Here is a 19635-nt window from a genome sequence, read left to right as displayed (position 1 = left end):
GGTCTGGCTTCAGTATTCAACATTTGTCCAGGGAGGGGGAGAAACGTTGAGTTTTAACAGTTAAATTGAGTCATTCATTCTGATTGGTTAAGTTGAGATAAGGTTTTGATTGGTTAAGGTTTTGATAGGGTTAAAAGCCCAGCGTGCCACTGGGACTGAACCCTCAGAGCCAGAGTTCTAGCAGGCCGTGAGCCTACTAGTGTTGTCACGATACCAACATGTTGACTTCGATACCAGTACCAGGTTTACTATCACCATACTTGACACCAAAACTATATTTAATACCAGAACGATACCACGGCAAAAAAATTAAGCGTATTAGCTGAAGTCACAGAATAACTAATGGAATTCCACTTTTTTTACATAGAACATTGTAATAATGTGTTGATAACTGGTAGAACAACAACAAAAAACAAATAGAATACGTTCTATTCTATAATCAACTTATTTTCTAAATGAAGAAAAAAAACATTCAACAACACAAAAAGATGTTACATCTTACAGTTGTGTCAAGTTGGCTGGATGTCCTTTAGGTGGTGGACCATTGTTGATACACACGGGAAACAGTTGAGCGTGACAAACCCAGCAGCGTTGCAGTTCTTGACACAAACTGGTGCGCATGGCACATATTACCATTCTCCATTCAAATGAACTTCAATCTTTTGTCTTGCCCATTCACCCTCTGAATGGCACACATACACAATCCATGTCTCAACTGTCTCAAGGCTTAAAAACTTTTCTTTAACCTGTCTCCTTCCCTTCATCTACACTGATTGAATGGCATTTAACAAGTGACAGCTATAAGCGATTATAGCTTTCACCTGGTTTCACCTGGTCATCTATGTCATGGAAAGAGCATGGGAAGTGCTTAATGTTTTGCACACTCAGTGTATATTGCTGTCATAGCTAAGTTATGAGTGCACAACTCAGAATAATTGAATAATTGTTCATATTATTGTCACTTAAAAATAATTCAAGTAGAGTTGCTAGTAGAATAACGTTACAATGCAAAGCACCAACGTTTTGGTATACATTGCAACAATAGAGCCTACTTGATGGTAATAGTGCTCACCGTTGCCCCTAGTGGATGGTGTTGAAGGCATCTCCTAACGTCTTGGGGACCTGGATAAACATCCAATACTGCTTTGGATCTGGTGTGTGTGTGTGTGTGTGTGTGTGTGTGTGTGTGTGTGTGTGTGTGTGTGTGTGTGTGTGTGTGTGTGTGTGTGTGTGTGTGTGTGTGTGTGTGTGTGTGTGTGTGTGTGTGTGTGTGTGTGTGTGTGTGTGCCTACGTGCGTGCGTGCGTGTGTGCGAGCGTGTGTGTACGTACGTACTGTGGTATCATCAGAAGATAGATAAGGCCAAAGAGAGAAGCGAGGACCAGAGAGACAATCACTGCACTGATGAAATTACCATCATACTCCTGGTTATACTGGAGAGAGAGAGGGTCGGAGAGAGAGAGAGAGAGAAAGAGAGAGAGAGAGAGGGTCGGAGAGAGAGAGAGAAAGAGAGAGAGAGAGAAAGGGGTGAAGAGAGAGAGAGGGTCGGAGAGAAAGAGAGAATGGGGTGAAGAGAGAGAGGGTCGGAGAGAGAGAGAGAGAGAGAAAGGGGTGAAGAGAGAGAGAGAGGGTCGGAGAGAGAGAGAGAGAAAGAGAGAGAGAGAGAAAGGGGTGAAGAGAGAGAGAGAGGGTCGGAGAGAAAGAGAGAATGGGGTGAAGAGAGAGAGGGTCGGAGAGAGAGAGAGAGAGAAAGAGAGAGAGGGAGAGGGTCGGAGAGAGAGAGAGAGAAAGAGAGAGAGAGTGAAAGGGGTGAAGAGAGAGAGAGAGGGTCGGAGAGAAAGAGAGAATGGGGTGAAGAGAGAGAGGGTCGGAGAGAGAGAGAGAGAGAAAGGGGTGAAGAGAGAGAGAGAGGGTCGGAGAGAGAGAGAGGGTCGGAGAGAGAGAGAGAGAGAGAAAGGGGTGAAGAGAGAGAGAGGGTCAGAGAGAGAGAGAGAGAAAGGGGTGAAGAGAGAGAGAGAGAGAGAGAGAGAAAGGGGTGAAGAGAGAGAGAGGGTCGGAGAGAAAGAGAGAATGGGGTGAAGAGAGAGAGGGTCGGAGAGAGAGAGAGAGAGAGAGAAAGGGGTGAAGAGAGAGAGAGAGGGTCGGAGAGAGAGAGAGAGGGTCGGAGAGAGAGAGAGAGAGAAAGGGGTGAAGAGAGAGAGAGGGTCAGAGAGAGAGAGAGAGAGAAAGGGGTGAAGAGAGAGAGAGGGTCAGAGAGAGAGAGAGAGAAAGAGAGGGAAAGAGAGAGAGAGAGCGCAAGAGAGAGAGAGCGCAAGAGAGAGAGAGAGAGAGAAAGAGAGAGAAAGGGGTGAAGAGAGAGAGTGTAGTGATTACTGACATGTAATTAATTAAAGAATCATCTGAAACTGTTTTTCATCAATTCCAGAGTTGAGATTGATCTTTTATAATGTCAGGCAATCTACAGAGAGAGAGAGGAAGAGAAAGAACAAGAGAGCGAGAGAGAGAGAGAGAGAGAGAGAGAGAGAGAGAGGTGGGCCAAAATATGAGTTGCAGTTAAACAAATGTAACAATTATGTAAACACTGTAGCCAAAGGACAGTCAGTCTATGTGGAACCACTGACCGAAAGAACCCTTCGAGCCCTTTAATGGTTCTTTACAATTCAAAAAATTGTTATTTCCTTTAGTGATAAATTATTTAAAATGTAGGGGCTGTGTCTAATCAGAATATTTGGGGTGTGGTTTGCTCACATGTCTTTTTGTGCAACCATGAGTGACAGTGTCATTCCAGTTAGTGAAATATGGCTATTAAACTGGAAGAAAATCCCTGCATGGTTCGACAAAGAATCTTTGAAATTGAAAAATATTCTTTGTAGAACCATTCTCCATAAAGGTTCTATAAAGAACCCTGAAGTGCCTTCAGAAAGTATTCACACCACTTTACCTGTTCCACGTTCTGTTGTATTACAGCCTGAATTTAAAATGGATTAAATGTAGATTCTGTGTCACTGATCTACACACAATACACCATAATGTCTAAGTAGAAATATGTTTTTAGAAATGTTTATAATCTAACAATGAATGAAAAGCTGACGTGTTGAGTCAATAAGTATTCAACCCTCTTGTTATGGCAAGTCTAAATAAGTTTAGGAGTAAAATCATGTTTAACAAGTCACATAAGTTGCACGGACTCACTGTGTGCAAGAATAGTGTTTAACATGATTTTTAAATGACCACCCCATTTCTGTACCCCACACATGTGATTATCTGTAAGGTCACTCAGTTCAGCAGTGAATTTCAAGCACAGATTCAACCATAAAGACCAGGGAGGTTTTCCAATCGTTCGCAAAGAAGGGCACCTATTAGTAGATGGGTAAATATATAAAAAACAGACACTGAATATCCGAGCAAGGTGAAGTTACTAATTACACTTTGGATGGTGCAGCCCAGGCCACGTGGAGACGCGGGGATCCGAGCTCCGGCGAGAGCCAAAGCCACCCTACCATCCCTCCCAGCCCAGAACCCGCGCCAAGGGAAGGGAGAAGTGGAGGGGGTGGGTCCCCTACCCTACCCAGTCCTCAGAGAGTCACAGATACACCTACCGTTTACCCGTGCTTGGTCTGTTTCGCTTGATGGCCCTCCGATCTGCACTTGTTAGATGGCCCTCCGACCTGCAACCATTTTCTACGGGTCTATAAACTCAGCAAAAAAAGAAATGTCCTCTCACTGTCAACTGTGTTTATTTTCAGCAAACTTAACATATGTAAATATTTGTATGAACATAACAAGATTCAACAACTGAGACATAAACTGAACAAGTTTCACAGAGATGTTACTAACAGAAATGGAATAACGTGTCCCTGAACAAAGGGGGGCCTTACAACAGGCCTACAAACCCTCAGTCCAGCCTCTCTCAGCCTATTGCAGACAGTCTGAGCACTGATGGAGGGATTGTGCGTTCCTGGTGTAACTCGGACAGTTGTTGTTGCCATTCTGTACCTGTCCCGCAGGTGTGATGTTCGGATGCACCGATCCTGCGCAGGTGTTGTTACACGTGGTCTGCCACTGCGAGGATGATCAGCTGTCCGTCCTGTCTCCCTGTAGCTCTGTCTTAGGCATCTCACATTACAGACATTGTAATAGTCCTCATGCCTCCTTGCAGCATGCCTAAGGCACGTTCACGCAGATGAGCAGGGACCCTGGGTTTCTTTCTTTTGGTGTTTTTCAGAGTCAGTAGAAAGGCCTCTTTAGTGTCCTACGTTTTTATAACTGACCTTAATTGCCTACCCTCTGTAAGCTGTTAGAGTCTTAATGACCGTTCCACAGGTGCATGTTCATTAATTGTTTATGGTTCATTGAACAAGCATGGGAAACAGTGTTTAAACCCTTTACAATGAAGATCTGTGAAGTTATTTGGAATTTTACGAATTATCTTTGAAAGACAGGGTCCTGTGTTCCCTTTCTTGCAGTGTATCTTATTGCCCGTTTTACTGTCGTCCTGGGCTTATAGATCGAGTCAATTCTTCATCAGATGAACCGCAACATGTCGGCTAAAGAGATTTCCTTCCTGAATGCATTTGAAAGTGTTTAATATTGTGAAAGTGAAGAGCAAAACTCCTCTCAAGAGAATTACCATTACAGTCACACCAACTGGTAGGCTTATCATACAACTGGACAAAATGGTAAGAGACTGGGGAAGAATGTTACCCCTCTACATACACATTTCTTTACCGGAATCTCTAAATGTAAATACTGGCAGATCCATAAAATGTCCTTGTACAGTAGTAGATCTAAGTCAATTAGAGGATTCTAAATTCCTATCTAAGAAGCTTTTATACAATTATATATTTTATACAATTATATATTATAATGCAGGGTGAATAAAATGTATATGTTTATTAAGTAATCTTCATTGTCTCAGATCAGCGGAAACGGTGCTAAAATCTCAGTCACTCAGTCACTCAGTCACTCAGTCACTCAGTCAGTCACTCAGTCAGTCACTCACTCAGTCACTCACTCAGTCACTCACTCAGTCACTCACTCAGTCACTCACTCAGTCACTCACTCACTCACTCAGTCACTCACTCAGTCACTCACTCAGTCACTCGCTGTCTTGACCTCTGAAGGTCCTGACTGGTTGCACCCTCTATAACCACTGTTTATATTATTTTTCAGAACATTAATCATGTGTGTTCCCTTGTTTTGTACTGTTCTGTAGTTTCAAACCAATGATTTACCAAGATGACATTGAATGTTCCTGAGTGGCCCAGTAACAGTTTTGACTTAAATCGTCTTGAAAATCTAGGGCAAGACTTGAAAATGGCTGTCTAGCAATGAACAACAACCTTACCCAGAAAGTGTTTCATTTTACATAAATGTGAAACATTTTTGGAAAATTTCTTCCACTTTGACATTACAGAGTATTTAGTGTACATTGACCAAAAATTACAATTAAATCCATTTTAATCCGACTTTGTAACACAACAAAATGTGGAAAAAGTCAAGGGGCGTGAATACTTTCTGAAGGCACTGTAGCCCCCAAAAGGGTTGTAATGATATCGGAACAGTTTTTTAATGGTTCTTTACCTTAAGGTTCTGTATAGCACCATACAGGGTCCATTTAGAAGCTTATGAGCATGGTTGTTTATAGAACCTTCAAGAAAGGGTTCCATATAGCACCAAAAAGGGTTCTGCTATGGTTACAAGCCAAAGAACCCTTATTTGGCAACATATAGAACCATTTGTTTTTAGTGTGTACCGTCAAAAAAATTGTAATCAGATTAGATACTTTTGAAAAACTAGATGACCTCTTGGATCACATTTAGAAAGGATATTTGTGAAAAAATACATTACAACACCTTTCTGTTTTCTCAATGACTATCAATTCAGCATTGAAAAAAAGATGCAAGTTTAAATTTCTTCCACCTGAGCGAGTATGACCCCAAGTCAGAACCCACTATGGTGACAGAACAAATGCTTTTCATAGATTATCTTTGTCTTCTTCTAATGCCTGTTAATGGGAAAGTAATCAAAAAGTTACATTTAGAAAGTAACCTACCCAACCCTGCACACACGCACTCACACAGGCACACACGCAACGCACTCACGCAGGCACACACAGGCACACATGCAACGCACTCATACGGGCACACACGCACTCACGCAGGCACACACGCAACGCACTCACGCAGGCACACACGCACTCACACAGGCACACGCAACGCACTCACACAGGCACACACGCAACGCACTCACACAGGCACACACGCAACTCACTCACGCAGGCACACACGCAGGCACACACGCAACGCACTCACACAGGCACACACGCAACACACTCACACAGGCACACACGCTCTCACACAGGCACACATGCAACACACTCACACAGGCACACACGAAACGCACTCACACAGGCACACACGCAACACACTCACACAGGCACACACAAAACGCACTCACACAGGCACACACGCAACACACTCACACAGGCACACACGAAACGCACTCACACAGGCACACACGCAACACACTCACACGGGCACACACGCAACGCACTCACACAGGCAACGCACTCACACAGGCACACACGCAACGCACTCACACAGGCACACACGCAACTCACTCATACAGTCACACACGCACTCACGCAGGCACACACGCAACGCACTCACGCAGGCACACACGCAACGCACTCACACAGGCACACACGCAACGCACTCACACAGGCACACACGCAACGCACTCACACGGGCACACACGCAACTCACTCACACGGGCACACACGCAACTCACTCACACGGGCACACACGCATCGCACTCACACAGGCAACGCACTCACACAGGCACACACGCAACGCTCTCACACAGGCACACACGCAACTCACTCATACAGGCACACACGCACTCACGAAGGCACACACACAACGCACTCACGCAGGCACACACGCAACGCACTCACACAGGCACACACGCAACGCACTCACACAGGCACACACGCAACTCACTCACACGGGCACACACGCAACTCACTCACACGGGCACACACGCAACGCACTCACACAGGCACACACGCAACGCACTCACACAGGCACACACGCAACGCACTCACACAGGCACACACGCAACGCACTCACACGGGCACACACGCAACGCACTCACACAGGCACACACGCAACGCACTCACGCAGGAACACACGCACTCACGCAGGCACACACGCAACGCACTCACGCAGGCACACACGCACTCACACAGGCACACACGCAATGCACTCACACAGGCACACACGCAACGCACTCACACAGGCACACACGCAACTCACTCACGCAGGCACACACACGGGCACACACCCATCGCACTCACACGGGCACACACGCAACACACTCACACAGGCACACACGCTCTCACACGGGCACACACGCAACGCACTCACACAGGCGCACACGCAACACACTCACACAGGCACACACGCAACACACTCACACAGGCACACACGCAACGCACTCACACAGGCACACACGCAACGCACTCACACAGGCACACACGCAACGCACTCACACAGGCACACACGCAACTCACTCACGCAGGCACACACGAAGGCACACACGCAACGCACTCACACGGGCACACACGCAACACACTCACACAGGCACACACGCAACGCACTCACACAGGCACACACGCACTCACACAGGCACACACGCAACGCACTCACACAGGCACACACGCCACGCACTCACACAGGCACACACCAAACACACTCACACAGGCACACACCAAACACACTCACACAGACACACGCACTCACACAGTCACACACGCAACGCACTCACACAGGCACACACACAACGCACTCACACAGGCACACACGCACTCACACAGGCACACATGCAACGCATTCACGCATGCACACACGCAACGCACTCACACAGGCAGACACGCAACGCACTCACACAGGCACACACGCACTCACACAGGCACACACGCAACGCACTCACACAGGCACACACGCAACGCACTCACACGGGCACACACACAATGCACTCACACATGCACACACGCAACGCACTCACACAGGCACACACGCAACGCACTCACACAGGCACACACGCAACGCACTCACACAGGCACACACGCAACTCACTCACGCAGGCACACACGCACTCACACAGGCACACACGCAACACACTCACACAGGCACACACGCACTCACACAGGCACACACGCACTCACACGGCCACACACGCAACGCACTCACACAGGCACACACGCACTCACACAGGCACACACGCAACGCACTCACACGGGCACACACGCAAAGCACTCATACAGGCACACACACACTCACACAGGCACACACGCAACGCACTCACACAGGCACACACGCAACTCACTCATACAGGCACACACGCACTCACGCAACGCACTCACGCAGGCACACACACACTCACACAGGCACACACGCAACGCACTCACACAGGCACACACGCAACTCACTCACACAGGAACACACACAGGCACACACGCAACGCACTCACACGGGCACACACACAACATACTCACACAAGCACACACGCAACACACTCACACAGGCACACACGCAACGCACTCACACAGGCACACACGCAACGCACTCACACAGGCACACACGCAACGCACTCACACAGGCACACACGCAACGCACTCACACAGGCACACACGCAACGCACTCACACAGGCACACACGCAACGCACTCACACAGGCACACACGCACTCACGCAGGCACACACGCAACGCACTCACGCAGGCACACACGCACTCACACAGGCACACGCAATGCACTCACACAGGCACACACACAACGCACTCACACAGGCACACACGCAACTCACTCACGCAGGCACACACGCAGGCACACACGCAACGCACTCACACGGGCACACACGCAACACACTCACACAGGCACACACGCTCTCACACAGGCACACATGCAACACACTCACACAGGCACACACGAAACGCACTCACACAGGCACACACGCAACACACTCACACAGGAACACACGAAACGCACTCACACAGGCACACACGCAACACACTCACACGGGCACACACGCAACGCACTCACACAGGCAACGCACTCACACAGGCACACACGCAACACACTCACACAGGAACACACGAAACGCACTCACACGGGCACACACGCAACACACTCACACAGGCACACACGCTCTCACACGGGCACACACGCAACGCACTCACACAGGCACACACGCAACACACTCACACAGGCACACACGCAACGCACTCACACAGGCACACACGCAACGCACTCACACAGGCACACACGCAACGCACTCACACAGGCACACACGCAACGCACTCACACAGGCACACACGCAACTCACTCACGCAGGCACACACGCAGGCACACACGCAACGCACTCACACGGGCACACACGCAACACACTCACACAGGCACACACGCTCTCACACAGGCACACACGCAACACACTCACACAGGCACACACGAAACGCACTCACACTTCCACACACGCAACACACTCACACGGGCACACACGCAACGCACTCACACAGGCACACACGCAACGCACTCACACAGGCACACACGCACTCACACAGGCACACACGCAACGCACTCACACAGGCACACACGCCACGCACTCACACAGGCACACACCAAACACACTCACACAGGCACACACCAAACACACTCACACAGACACACGCACTCACACAGTCACACACGCAACGCACTCACACAGGCACACACGCAACGCACTCACACAGGCACACACGCACTCACACAGGCACACCGGCAACGCACTCACGCATGCACACACGCAACGCACTCACACAGGCAGACACGCAATGCACTCACACAGGCACACACGCACTCACACAGGCACACACGCAACGCACTCACACAGGCACACACGCAACGCACTCACACGGGCACACACACAATGCACTCACACATGCACACACGCGACGCACTCACACATGCACACACTCAACGCACTCACACAGGCACACACGCAACGCACTCACACAGGCACACACGCAACTCACTCACGCAGGCACACACGCACTCACACAGGCACACACGCAACACACTCACACAGGCACACACGCACTCACACAGGCACACGCACTCACACAGGCACACACGCAACGCACTCACACAGGCACACACGCAACGCACTCACACACGCAACGCACTCACGCACACACGCAACGCACTCACACAGGCACACACGCAACGCACTCACGCAGGCACACACGCAACGCACTCACACAGGCAACGCACTCACACAGGCACACACGCAACACACTCACGCTGGCACACACACAAACATACACACATACACCCACACGTACATATACACACAATCACAGTTCTTCTGTTCTCTGGGTCTTTGTGTCAGACTCCCACTCACACGAAGGAGATAGTCATCCGGCAGGCGCATGTGGCTCAGAGGCTCCCAAATCATTAGCAGTACCCCCTCCTGAGAGTGTGGGTGGATCACTTTAAACCCCACAACCAAAGATGACAGGCGTGGGAGAGAGAGAGGAGAGGGGAAGGGAGAGAGAAAAATAAAGAGTAAGAGAGAGGAGAGAGAAAGAGAGAAAGAGAGAGAGAGAGAGAGAGAGAGAGAGAGAGAGAGAGAGAGGGAGAGAGAGAGAGAGAGAGAGAGAAGAAAAAAGAGAGAGAGAAAGAGAGATTGAGAGAGAGGGGCGAGAGAGAGAAAGAGTGAGAGAGCGAAAGAGAGAGAAGATGAAGGGAGTCACGAAGCATGCCCCTTCTTTGCCACCCACACACTGAGAAAGAAAGACAGTGAGAAGGCAGATTTTTACAGTGTGTGTGTGTGTGTGTGTGTGTGTGTGTGTGTGTGTGTGTGTGTACTCTACATACCCTGCGCTCCCTGTCTGTGTTCCTGTAGGTGAGTGTGATGAAGTTGAGGTCGGTGGTCTGTGAGTCTGTCTGACGAGCCTCGATTAGCCGGCCAATGTAGCGGTTAACCCGTGTACCAGGCGGGTGCTGCACGGAGCCCGAGAACGACGTCCGGCTACGCACCTTCTCCGATGCCGTCCGCAACGCACGCCTCTGTCAGGGACACGGGACAGAGGACAATGTGCTAATATTAGGACAGCATCAGAGTCACAAGGACTTGAACCCCATCCACAGGAGAACCTGGAAGTGGCCGTTCCACCTTTATACAAATGTTAATTCCAAGGTTTAATGAGTTCTTATACTGTAGGTCCTACAGCTTATATAGTTTAGTCGCAAACAGTTATTGGAATAAATAATGAATCATGGCATACAGGAAACATATAGGAAACATACACTCAGCGGACAGTTTATTAGGTAGACCCATATAGTACCGGGTCGGACCCCCCTTTGCCCCCAGAACATCTTGAAGGAAAAAATTCCCCACACAATTGACACCAGACAGGATGGGACCATGGATTCTAACTCTGCCATCAGAATAACGCAACAGGAACCAGGATTCGTCGGACCAGGCAGTGTTTTTCCACTCCTCAATTGTCCAGTGTCTGTGATTGCGTGCCCAGTGGAGCCACTAATAAACTGGCCACTGAGTGTATAACAACTGTATTGGTAAGAATAACGTTCCCTTCAATTGGTAATGCCCTTGTTAGTGTATCAAATGGTGAGACTGTGGGTGTATCAAACGGAAAACCATGCTAATACATCCTCCAAACATCGGTTTCGAGGGCATTATCACTTCATTATCACTATTATACAACGGGTTAACAACATATTAAAATATTTTAATGAAAAAATATATTTTGATTAATTTATTCATACTATTTCATCCTTCCACAAGATATAGTCCCGACACAACTCTAGGGTTGCTACCCAAGCTGACTGGTCATTCGTTCTATCGGTTCGGTTGCCAGAGTCATTAAGTTGTTCGTTCTAAATGTTCTATTGCCATACTATTGGCTGGCAATGTTCTTACGCCAAACAGTGCAGCCAGAATAACAACAAATTAGCCACATTTGCATTTATTTAAGCTGTTTTCTCGTGACATTTATTAACACCTATAACAATGAGCTAATGATGCGCAATATCACCTGGTATAGAAATTGTGCTCTCTCATCGGGACACTGTTGTTCAGAGGAGCTAGCCAACAACACAGCTAACACAACACCAACACATCTAACACAACACCAACACAGCTAACACAGCTCCAACACAACTAACACAACACCAACACATCTAACACAACACCAACACAGCTAACACAGCTCCAACACAACTAAGACAACACCAACACATCTAACACAGCACCAACACAGCTAACGCAACACCAACACAGTTAACGCAGCACCAACACAGCTAGCGCAACACCAACACAGCTAACACAACACCAACACAGCTAACACAGCACCAACACAGCTAACACAACACCAACACAGCTAACACAACACCAACACAGCTAGCACCAAAACAGCTAACACAACATCAGCACAGCTAACACTACACCAACACAGCTAACACAACACCAACACAGCTAACACAACACCAACACAGCTAACACAGCACCAACACAGCTAAAACAACACCAACACAACTAACACAGCACCAACACAGCTAACACAACACAACTAACACAGCACCAACACAGCTAACACCAACACAGCTAACACAGCACCAACACAGCTAAAACAACACCAACACAACTAGCACAGCACCAACACAGCTAACACAACACCAACACAACTAACACAGCACCAACACAGCTAACACAACACCAACACAGCTAACACAACACCAACACAGCTAGCACCAACACAGCTAACACAACATCAACACAGCTAACACAACACCAACACAGCTAACACAATACCAAGACAGCTAGCACTACACCAACACAGCTAACACAACACCAACACAGCTAACACAACACCAACACAGCTAACACAGCACCAACACAGCACCAACACAGCTAACACAGCACCAACACAGCACCAACACAGCTAACACAGCACCAACACAGCTAACACAACACCCACACAGCTAACACAGCTAACACAACACCAACACAGCTAACACAACACCAACACAGCAAGCACCAACACAGCTAACACAACATCAACACAGCTAACACTACACCAACACAGCTAACACAACACCAACACAGCTAACACAACACCAACACAGATAGCACCAACACAGCTAACACTACACCAACACAGCTAACAACACCAACACAGCTAACACAGCACCAACACAGCTAGCACAACACCAACACATCTAACACAACACCAACACAGCTAGCACAACACCAACACATCTAACACAGCAAACACAGCACCAACACAGCTAACACAGCACCAACACAGCTAACACAGCACCAACACAGCTAACACAGCACCAACACAGCTAACACAACACCAACACAGCTAACACAGCACCAACACAGCTAACACAACACCAACACAGCTAACACAATCACTTCAAACTGAAGCTGGAAAGACCACGAAGTAGCTACATTTCGTTTCGTTTGACCTGTTTTCTATTTCTTTGTATATATTCTTAAAAATTATGATTTTGACTGGCTGAGAAAAGCTGTCTGCCTGTATGTCTCGACTCCCAACCCCTACATGTATATTATTATTATTTAAATATTGAAACAATTTTGCAAATATCAGAGAGACAGACCACAAGTTTTATACAGCTCTCCGCTATTGAAAACCAATTGCTAATCTAAAATAAATGGGAGATAATGTCTAGATGCTTTTTACAATGGAGATCAAATGTATAAATTGTCTGGCTGGGCTGATGAGACAGTGGATTGGAACAGAGCTTTAGCCGGTGGTAACTTGTGGAATAGACACCGGCTGATTTTAACCAATCAGCGACCATGATTAGACTCACCCGTTGAAGAATGTAATATTATTGGGTGTCATAATGCTTGCATTAGCAATGAGTTCTACAATGTAATACTTTTGGGTGTCATAATGCTAGCATTAGCAGTGAGTTCTACAACGTAATACTTTTGGGTGTCATAACGCTAGCATTAGCAGTGAGTTCTACAATGTAATACTTTTGGGTGTCATAACGCTAGCATTAGCAGTGAGTTCTACAACGTAATACTTTTGGGTGTCATAACGCTAGCATTAGCAGTGAGTTCTACAACGTAATACTTTTGGGTGTCATAACGCTAGCATTAGCAGTGAGTTCTACAACGTACTACTTTTGGGTGTCATAACGCTAGCATTAGCAGTGAGTTCTACAACGTAATACTTTTGGGTGTCATAACGCTTGCATTAGCAGTGAGTTCTACAACGTAATACTTTTGGGTGTCATAACGCTAGCATTAGCAGTGAGTTCTACAACGTAATACTTTTGGGTGTCATAACGCTTGCATTAGCAGTGAGTTCTACAACGTAATACTTTTGGGTGTCATAACGCTAGCATTAGCAGTGAGCTCTACAGTGAATTCTAAAGCCAGACAAAGCCCCGACAGTTATTAGAGGATTACACAGTTAGAGGGCTATTCCTGACAGAGAAATGATGCCTCCACACACACACCAATCATAACACACTGAGTCATCACTGAGTCACAGTTTTCAACACACAAACACCCTATAATATAGCGGTTTGTTTTGGTGTTAGAGTTAGCAATGATATCTGTTGCCTTGGTTTTAACCAAGTTTCTGTAACTTACTCTGGGAATGAGTGTGTTGGCACTTATAGGAGTGATACAGATTAGTGTGTGTGTGTGTGTGTGTGTGTGTGTGTGTGTGTGTGTGTGTGTGTGTGTGTGTGTGTGTGTGTGTGTGTGTGTGTGTGTGTGTGTGTGTGTGTGTGTGTGTGTGTGTGTGTGTGTGTGTGTGTGTGTGTGTGTGTGTGTGTGTGTGTGTGTGTGTGTGTGTGTTCAGGATTAGGAAACCGAGCAGGATTTCACAGCTGGACATAAAAACCTGTTAAAATGTTTTTAGCTCTCAGACATATTATTTCCCAGAAATACAAACACACACAACACCCACACACTAACAGCAACACACACACACACACACCTTGTCATCGTCGTCGCAGGTCATGACGTTAGAGAAGGGGATCTCCGCCTTGAACATCTTCCTACAGTGCATGAGCTGAACCAGCAGGTAGCACACTGTCTTAAACTTCATCTTCTTGGCTGGCTTGATATCCGACAGGATCAACCCTGGGAAGATCTGAGGAGAGAAGGGAGAGAGAGGGGGAGGGGGAGAGAGGGGAATAGAAGGAGCAGGCAGAGAGAAAGGGGTGGGGGAGAGAGAGGGAAAGGGAGAGGGAGGTGGGAAAGAGGGGGAGGGAGAGAGTGGGGGAGGGAGAGAGGGGAGGGGGAAAGTAGGGGGAGAGAGAGGTGTTTAAGTACAAGAGAAAGATCTTCAGCCTTTATAATAGAAACTCTATAAAAGAGCCTATTAACTGGTAGTGTTATGTGATAGAGTCTAATAACTGGTAGTGTTGTGTGATAGAGTCTAATAACTGGTAGTGTTGTGTGATAGAGTCTAATAACTGGTAGTGTTAAGTGATGGAGTCTAACAACTGGTAGTGTTGTGTGATAGAGTCTAATAACTGGTAGTGTTGTGTGATAGAGTCTAATAACTGGTAGTGTTAAGTGATGGAGTCTAATAACTGGTAGTGTTGTGTGATAGAGTCTAATAACTGGTAGTGTTAAGTGATGGAGTCTAATAACTGGTAGTGTTAAGTGATATAGAGTCTAATAACTGGTAGTGTTAAGTGATGGAGTCTAATAACTGGTAGTGTTAAGTGATATAGAGTCTAATAACTGGTAGTATTAAGTGATATAGAGTCTAATAACTGGTAGTATTAAGTGATAGAGTCTAATAACAGGTAGTTTTAAGTGATAGAGTCTAATAACAGGTAGTGTTAAGTGATAGAGTATAATAACAGGTAGTGTTAAGTGATGGAGTCTAATAACTGGTAGTGTTGTGTGATAGAGTCTAATAACTGGTAGTGTTAAGTGATAGAGTCTAATAACTGGTAGTATTAAGTGATAGAGTCTAATAACTGGTAGTGTTAAGTGATAGAGTCTAATAACTGGTAGTGTTAAGTGATAGAGTCTAATAACTGGTAGTGTTAAGTGATAGAGTCTAATAACTGGTAGTGTTAAGTGATAGAGTCTAATAACTGGTAGTATTAAGTGATAGAGTCTAATAACAGGTAGTGTTATCTGATAGAGTCTAATAACAGGTAGTGTTATGTGAGAGGAAGAGAGAGAGATAAAATGATCACATCAGGACTATCAGTCCTAACACTTCCTGAGGAAGAAAAGATGAGACAGTGTGTGTGTGTGTGTGTGTGTGTGTGTGTGTGTGTGTGTGTGTGTGTGTGTGTGTGTGTGTGTGTGTGTGTGTGTGTGTGTGTGTGTGTGTGTGTGTGTGTGTGTGTGTGTGTGTGTGTGTGTGTGTGTGTGTGTGTGTGTGTGTGTGTGTGATCAGGATTAGGAAACCGAGCAGGATTTCACAGCTGGACATAAAAACCTGTTAAAATGTTTTTAGCTCTCAGACATATTATTTCCCAGAAATACAAACACACACAACACCCACACACTAACAGCAACACACACACACACACACCTTGTCATCGTCGTCGCAGGTCATGACGTTAGAGAAGGGGATCTCCGCCTTGAACATCTTCCTACAGTGCATGAGCTGAACCAGCAGGTAGCACACTGTCTTAAACTTCATCTTCTTGGCTGGCTTGATATCCGACAGGATCAACCCTGGGAAGATCTGAGGAGAGAAGGGAGAGAGAGGGGGAGGGGGAGAGAGGGGGAATAGAAGGAGCAGGCAGAGAGAAAGGGGTGGGGGAGAGAGAGGGAAAGGGAGAGGGAGGTGGGAAAGAGGGGGAGGGAGAGAGTGGGGGAGGGAGAGAGGGGAGGGGGAAAGTAGGGGGAGAGAGAGGTGTTTAAGTACAAGAGAAAGATCTTCAGCCTTTATAATAGAAACTCTATAAAAGAGCCTATTAACTGGTAGTGTTATGTGATAGAGTCTAATAACTGGTAGTGTTGTGTGATAGAGTCTAATAACTGGTAGTGTTGTGTGATAGAGTCTAATAACTGGTAGTGTTAAGTGATGGAGTCTAACAACTGGTAGTGTTGTGTGATAGAGTCTAATAACTGGTAGTGTTGTGTGATAGAGTCTAATAACTGGTAGTGTTAAGTGATGGAGTCTAATAACTGGTAGTGTTGTGTGATAGAGTCTAATAACTGGTAGTGTTAAGTGATGGAGTCTAATAACTGGTAGTGTTAAGTGATATAGAGTCTAATAACTGGTAGTGTTAAGTGATGGAGTCTAATAACTGGTAGTGTTAAGTGATATAGAGTCTAATAACTGGTAGTATTAAGTGATATAGAGTCTAATAACTGGTAGTATTAAGTGATAGAGTCTAATAACAGGTAGTTTTAAGTGATAGAGTCTAATAACAGGTAGTGTTAAGTGATAGAGTATAATAACAGGTAGTGTTAAGTGATGGAGTCTAATAACTGGTAGTGTTGTGTGATAGAGTCTAATAACTGGTAGTGTTAAGTGATAGAGTCTAATAACTGGTAGTATTAAGTGATAGAGTCTAATAACTGGTAGTGTTAAGTGATAGAGTCTAATAACTGGTAGTGTTATGTGATATAGAGTCTAATAACTGGTAGTGTTATGTGATAGAGTCTAATAACTGGTAGTATTAAGTGATAGAGTCTAATAACTGGTAGTGTTAAGTGATAGAGTCTAATAACTGGTAGTGTTAAGTGATAGAGTCTAATAACAGGTAGTGTTATGTGAGAGGAAGAGAGAGAGATAAAATGATCACATCAGGACTATCAGTCCTAACACTTCCTGAGGAAGAAAAGATGAGACAGTGTGTGTGTGTGTGTGTGTGTGTGTGTGTGTGTGTGTGTGTGTGTGTGTGTGTGTGTGTGTGTGTGTGTGTGTGTGTGTGTGTGTGTGTGTGTGTGTGTGTGTGTGTGTGTGTGTGTGTGTGTGTGTGTGTGTGTGTGTGCGTGTGTGTCTGCCTGCTCTAGATGATACGTTAGACCTCTTTTGGTTATTAAGTGTTTTAGGTACAACAACTAAATACAGGCAATTTAAACTGAGAGCAGTGTGACAGTATGATTCACCTGTACAATATATGTGTATGATCCACATGTATGATCCACATGTATGATTCACATGTCTGATCCACATGTCTGATTCTCATGTCTGATCCACATGTATGATTCACATGTATGATTCACATGTCTGATCCACATGTATGATTCTCATGTCTGATCCACATGTATGATTCGCATGTCTGATCCACATATATGATTCACATGTCTGATCCACATGTCTGATCCACATGTATGATTCACATGTCTGATCCACATGTCTGATCCACATGTATGATTCACATGTCTGATCCACATGTATGATTCTCATGTCTGATCCACATGTATGATTCTCATGTCTGATCCACATATATGATTCACATGTCTGATCCACATGTATGATTCACATGTCTGATCCACATGTATGATTCACATGTCTGATCCACATGTATGATTCACATGTCTGATCCACATGTATGATTCTCATGTCTGATCCACATGTATGATTCGCATGTCTGATCCACATGAATGATTCACATATCTGATCCACATGTCTGATCCACATGTATGATTCACATGTCTGATCCACATGTATGATTCACATGTCTGATCCACATGTCTGATCCACATGTCTGATCCACATATATGATTCACATGTCTGATCCACATGTCTGATCCACATGTCTGATCCACATGTCTGATTCACATGTCTGATCCACATGTCTGATCCACATATATGATTCACATGTCTGATCCACATATCTGATCCACATGTATGATTCACATGTCTGATCCACATGTCTGATCCACATGTATGATTCACATGTCTGATCCACATGTATGATTCACATGTCTGATCCACATGTATGATTCTCATGTCTGATCCACATGTATGATTCACATGTCTGATCCACATGTATGATTCACATGTCTGATCCACATGTATGATTCACATGTCTGATTCACATGTCTGATCCACATGTATGATTCACATGTCTGATCCACATGTCTGATCCACATGTATGATTCACATGTCTGATCCACATATATGATTCACATGTCTGATCCACATGTATGATTCTCATGTCTGATCCACATGTATGATTCACATGTCTGATCCACATGTATGATTCACATGTATGATCTGTGTGTATGTGTAACAGTTTTCTTCATGTGATGGAGAGTCGGACCAAAATGCAGCGTGGCTATTGAGATTCATGTTTAATGAAAAAACAAAGGAAACACGAATCAATGCAAAACAATAAATGTAACGTGAAAACCAAAACAGCCTAAACTGGTGCAAACTAACACAAGACAGGAACAAGGACAATCACCCACAAAACCCAACACCAAACAGGCTACCTAAATATGGTTTCCAATCAGAGACAATGACTAACATCTGCCTCTGATTGAGAACCATATCAGGCCAAACATAGAACTAGACAAACTAGACATGTAACATAGAATGCCCACTCATATCACACCCTGACCAAACAAAACATACAAACATACAAA

At 45.8% G+C, this 19635-nt stretch overlaps 1 protein-coding gene across 1 annotated transcript in view; it reads right to left on the bottom strand.

Moving 5' to 3' along the window:
* The window catches only part of adcy1a (adenylate cyclase 1a), a 124050-nt gene that overhangs the window by 14741 nt on the left and 89674 nt on the right, over positions 1-19635 (bottom strand). The window contains exons 8-10 of the mRNA XM_064932985.1: positions 16619-16774; positions 10917-11108; positions 1335-1432 (exon numbers count right to left, since the gene is read on the bottom strand). Coding sequence (XP_064789057.1) covers positions 1335-1432; positions 10917-11108; positions 16619-16774 — 446 coding nt within the window. The remainder of the gene's footprint in view (positions 1-1334; positions 1433-10916; positions 11109-16618; positions 16775-19635) is intronic.

Source organism: Oncorhynchus masou, chromosome 24 (assembly GCF_036934945.1).
Source record: "Oncorhynchus masou masou isolate Uvic2021 chromosome 24, UVic_Omas_1.1, whole genome shotgun sequence".
Classification (NCBI taxonomy): domain Eukaryota; kingdom Metazoa; phylum Chordata; class Actinopteri; order Salmoniformes; family Salmonidae; genus Oncorhynchus; species Oncorhynchus masou.
The sequence above is the reverse complement of the archived record's forward strand: the minus strand, read 5'-3'. Positions and strand labels throughout refer to the sequence as shown.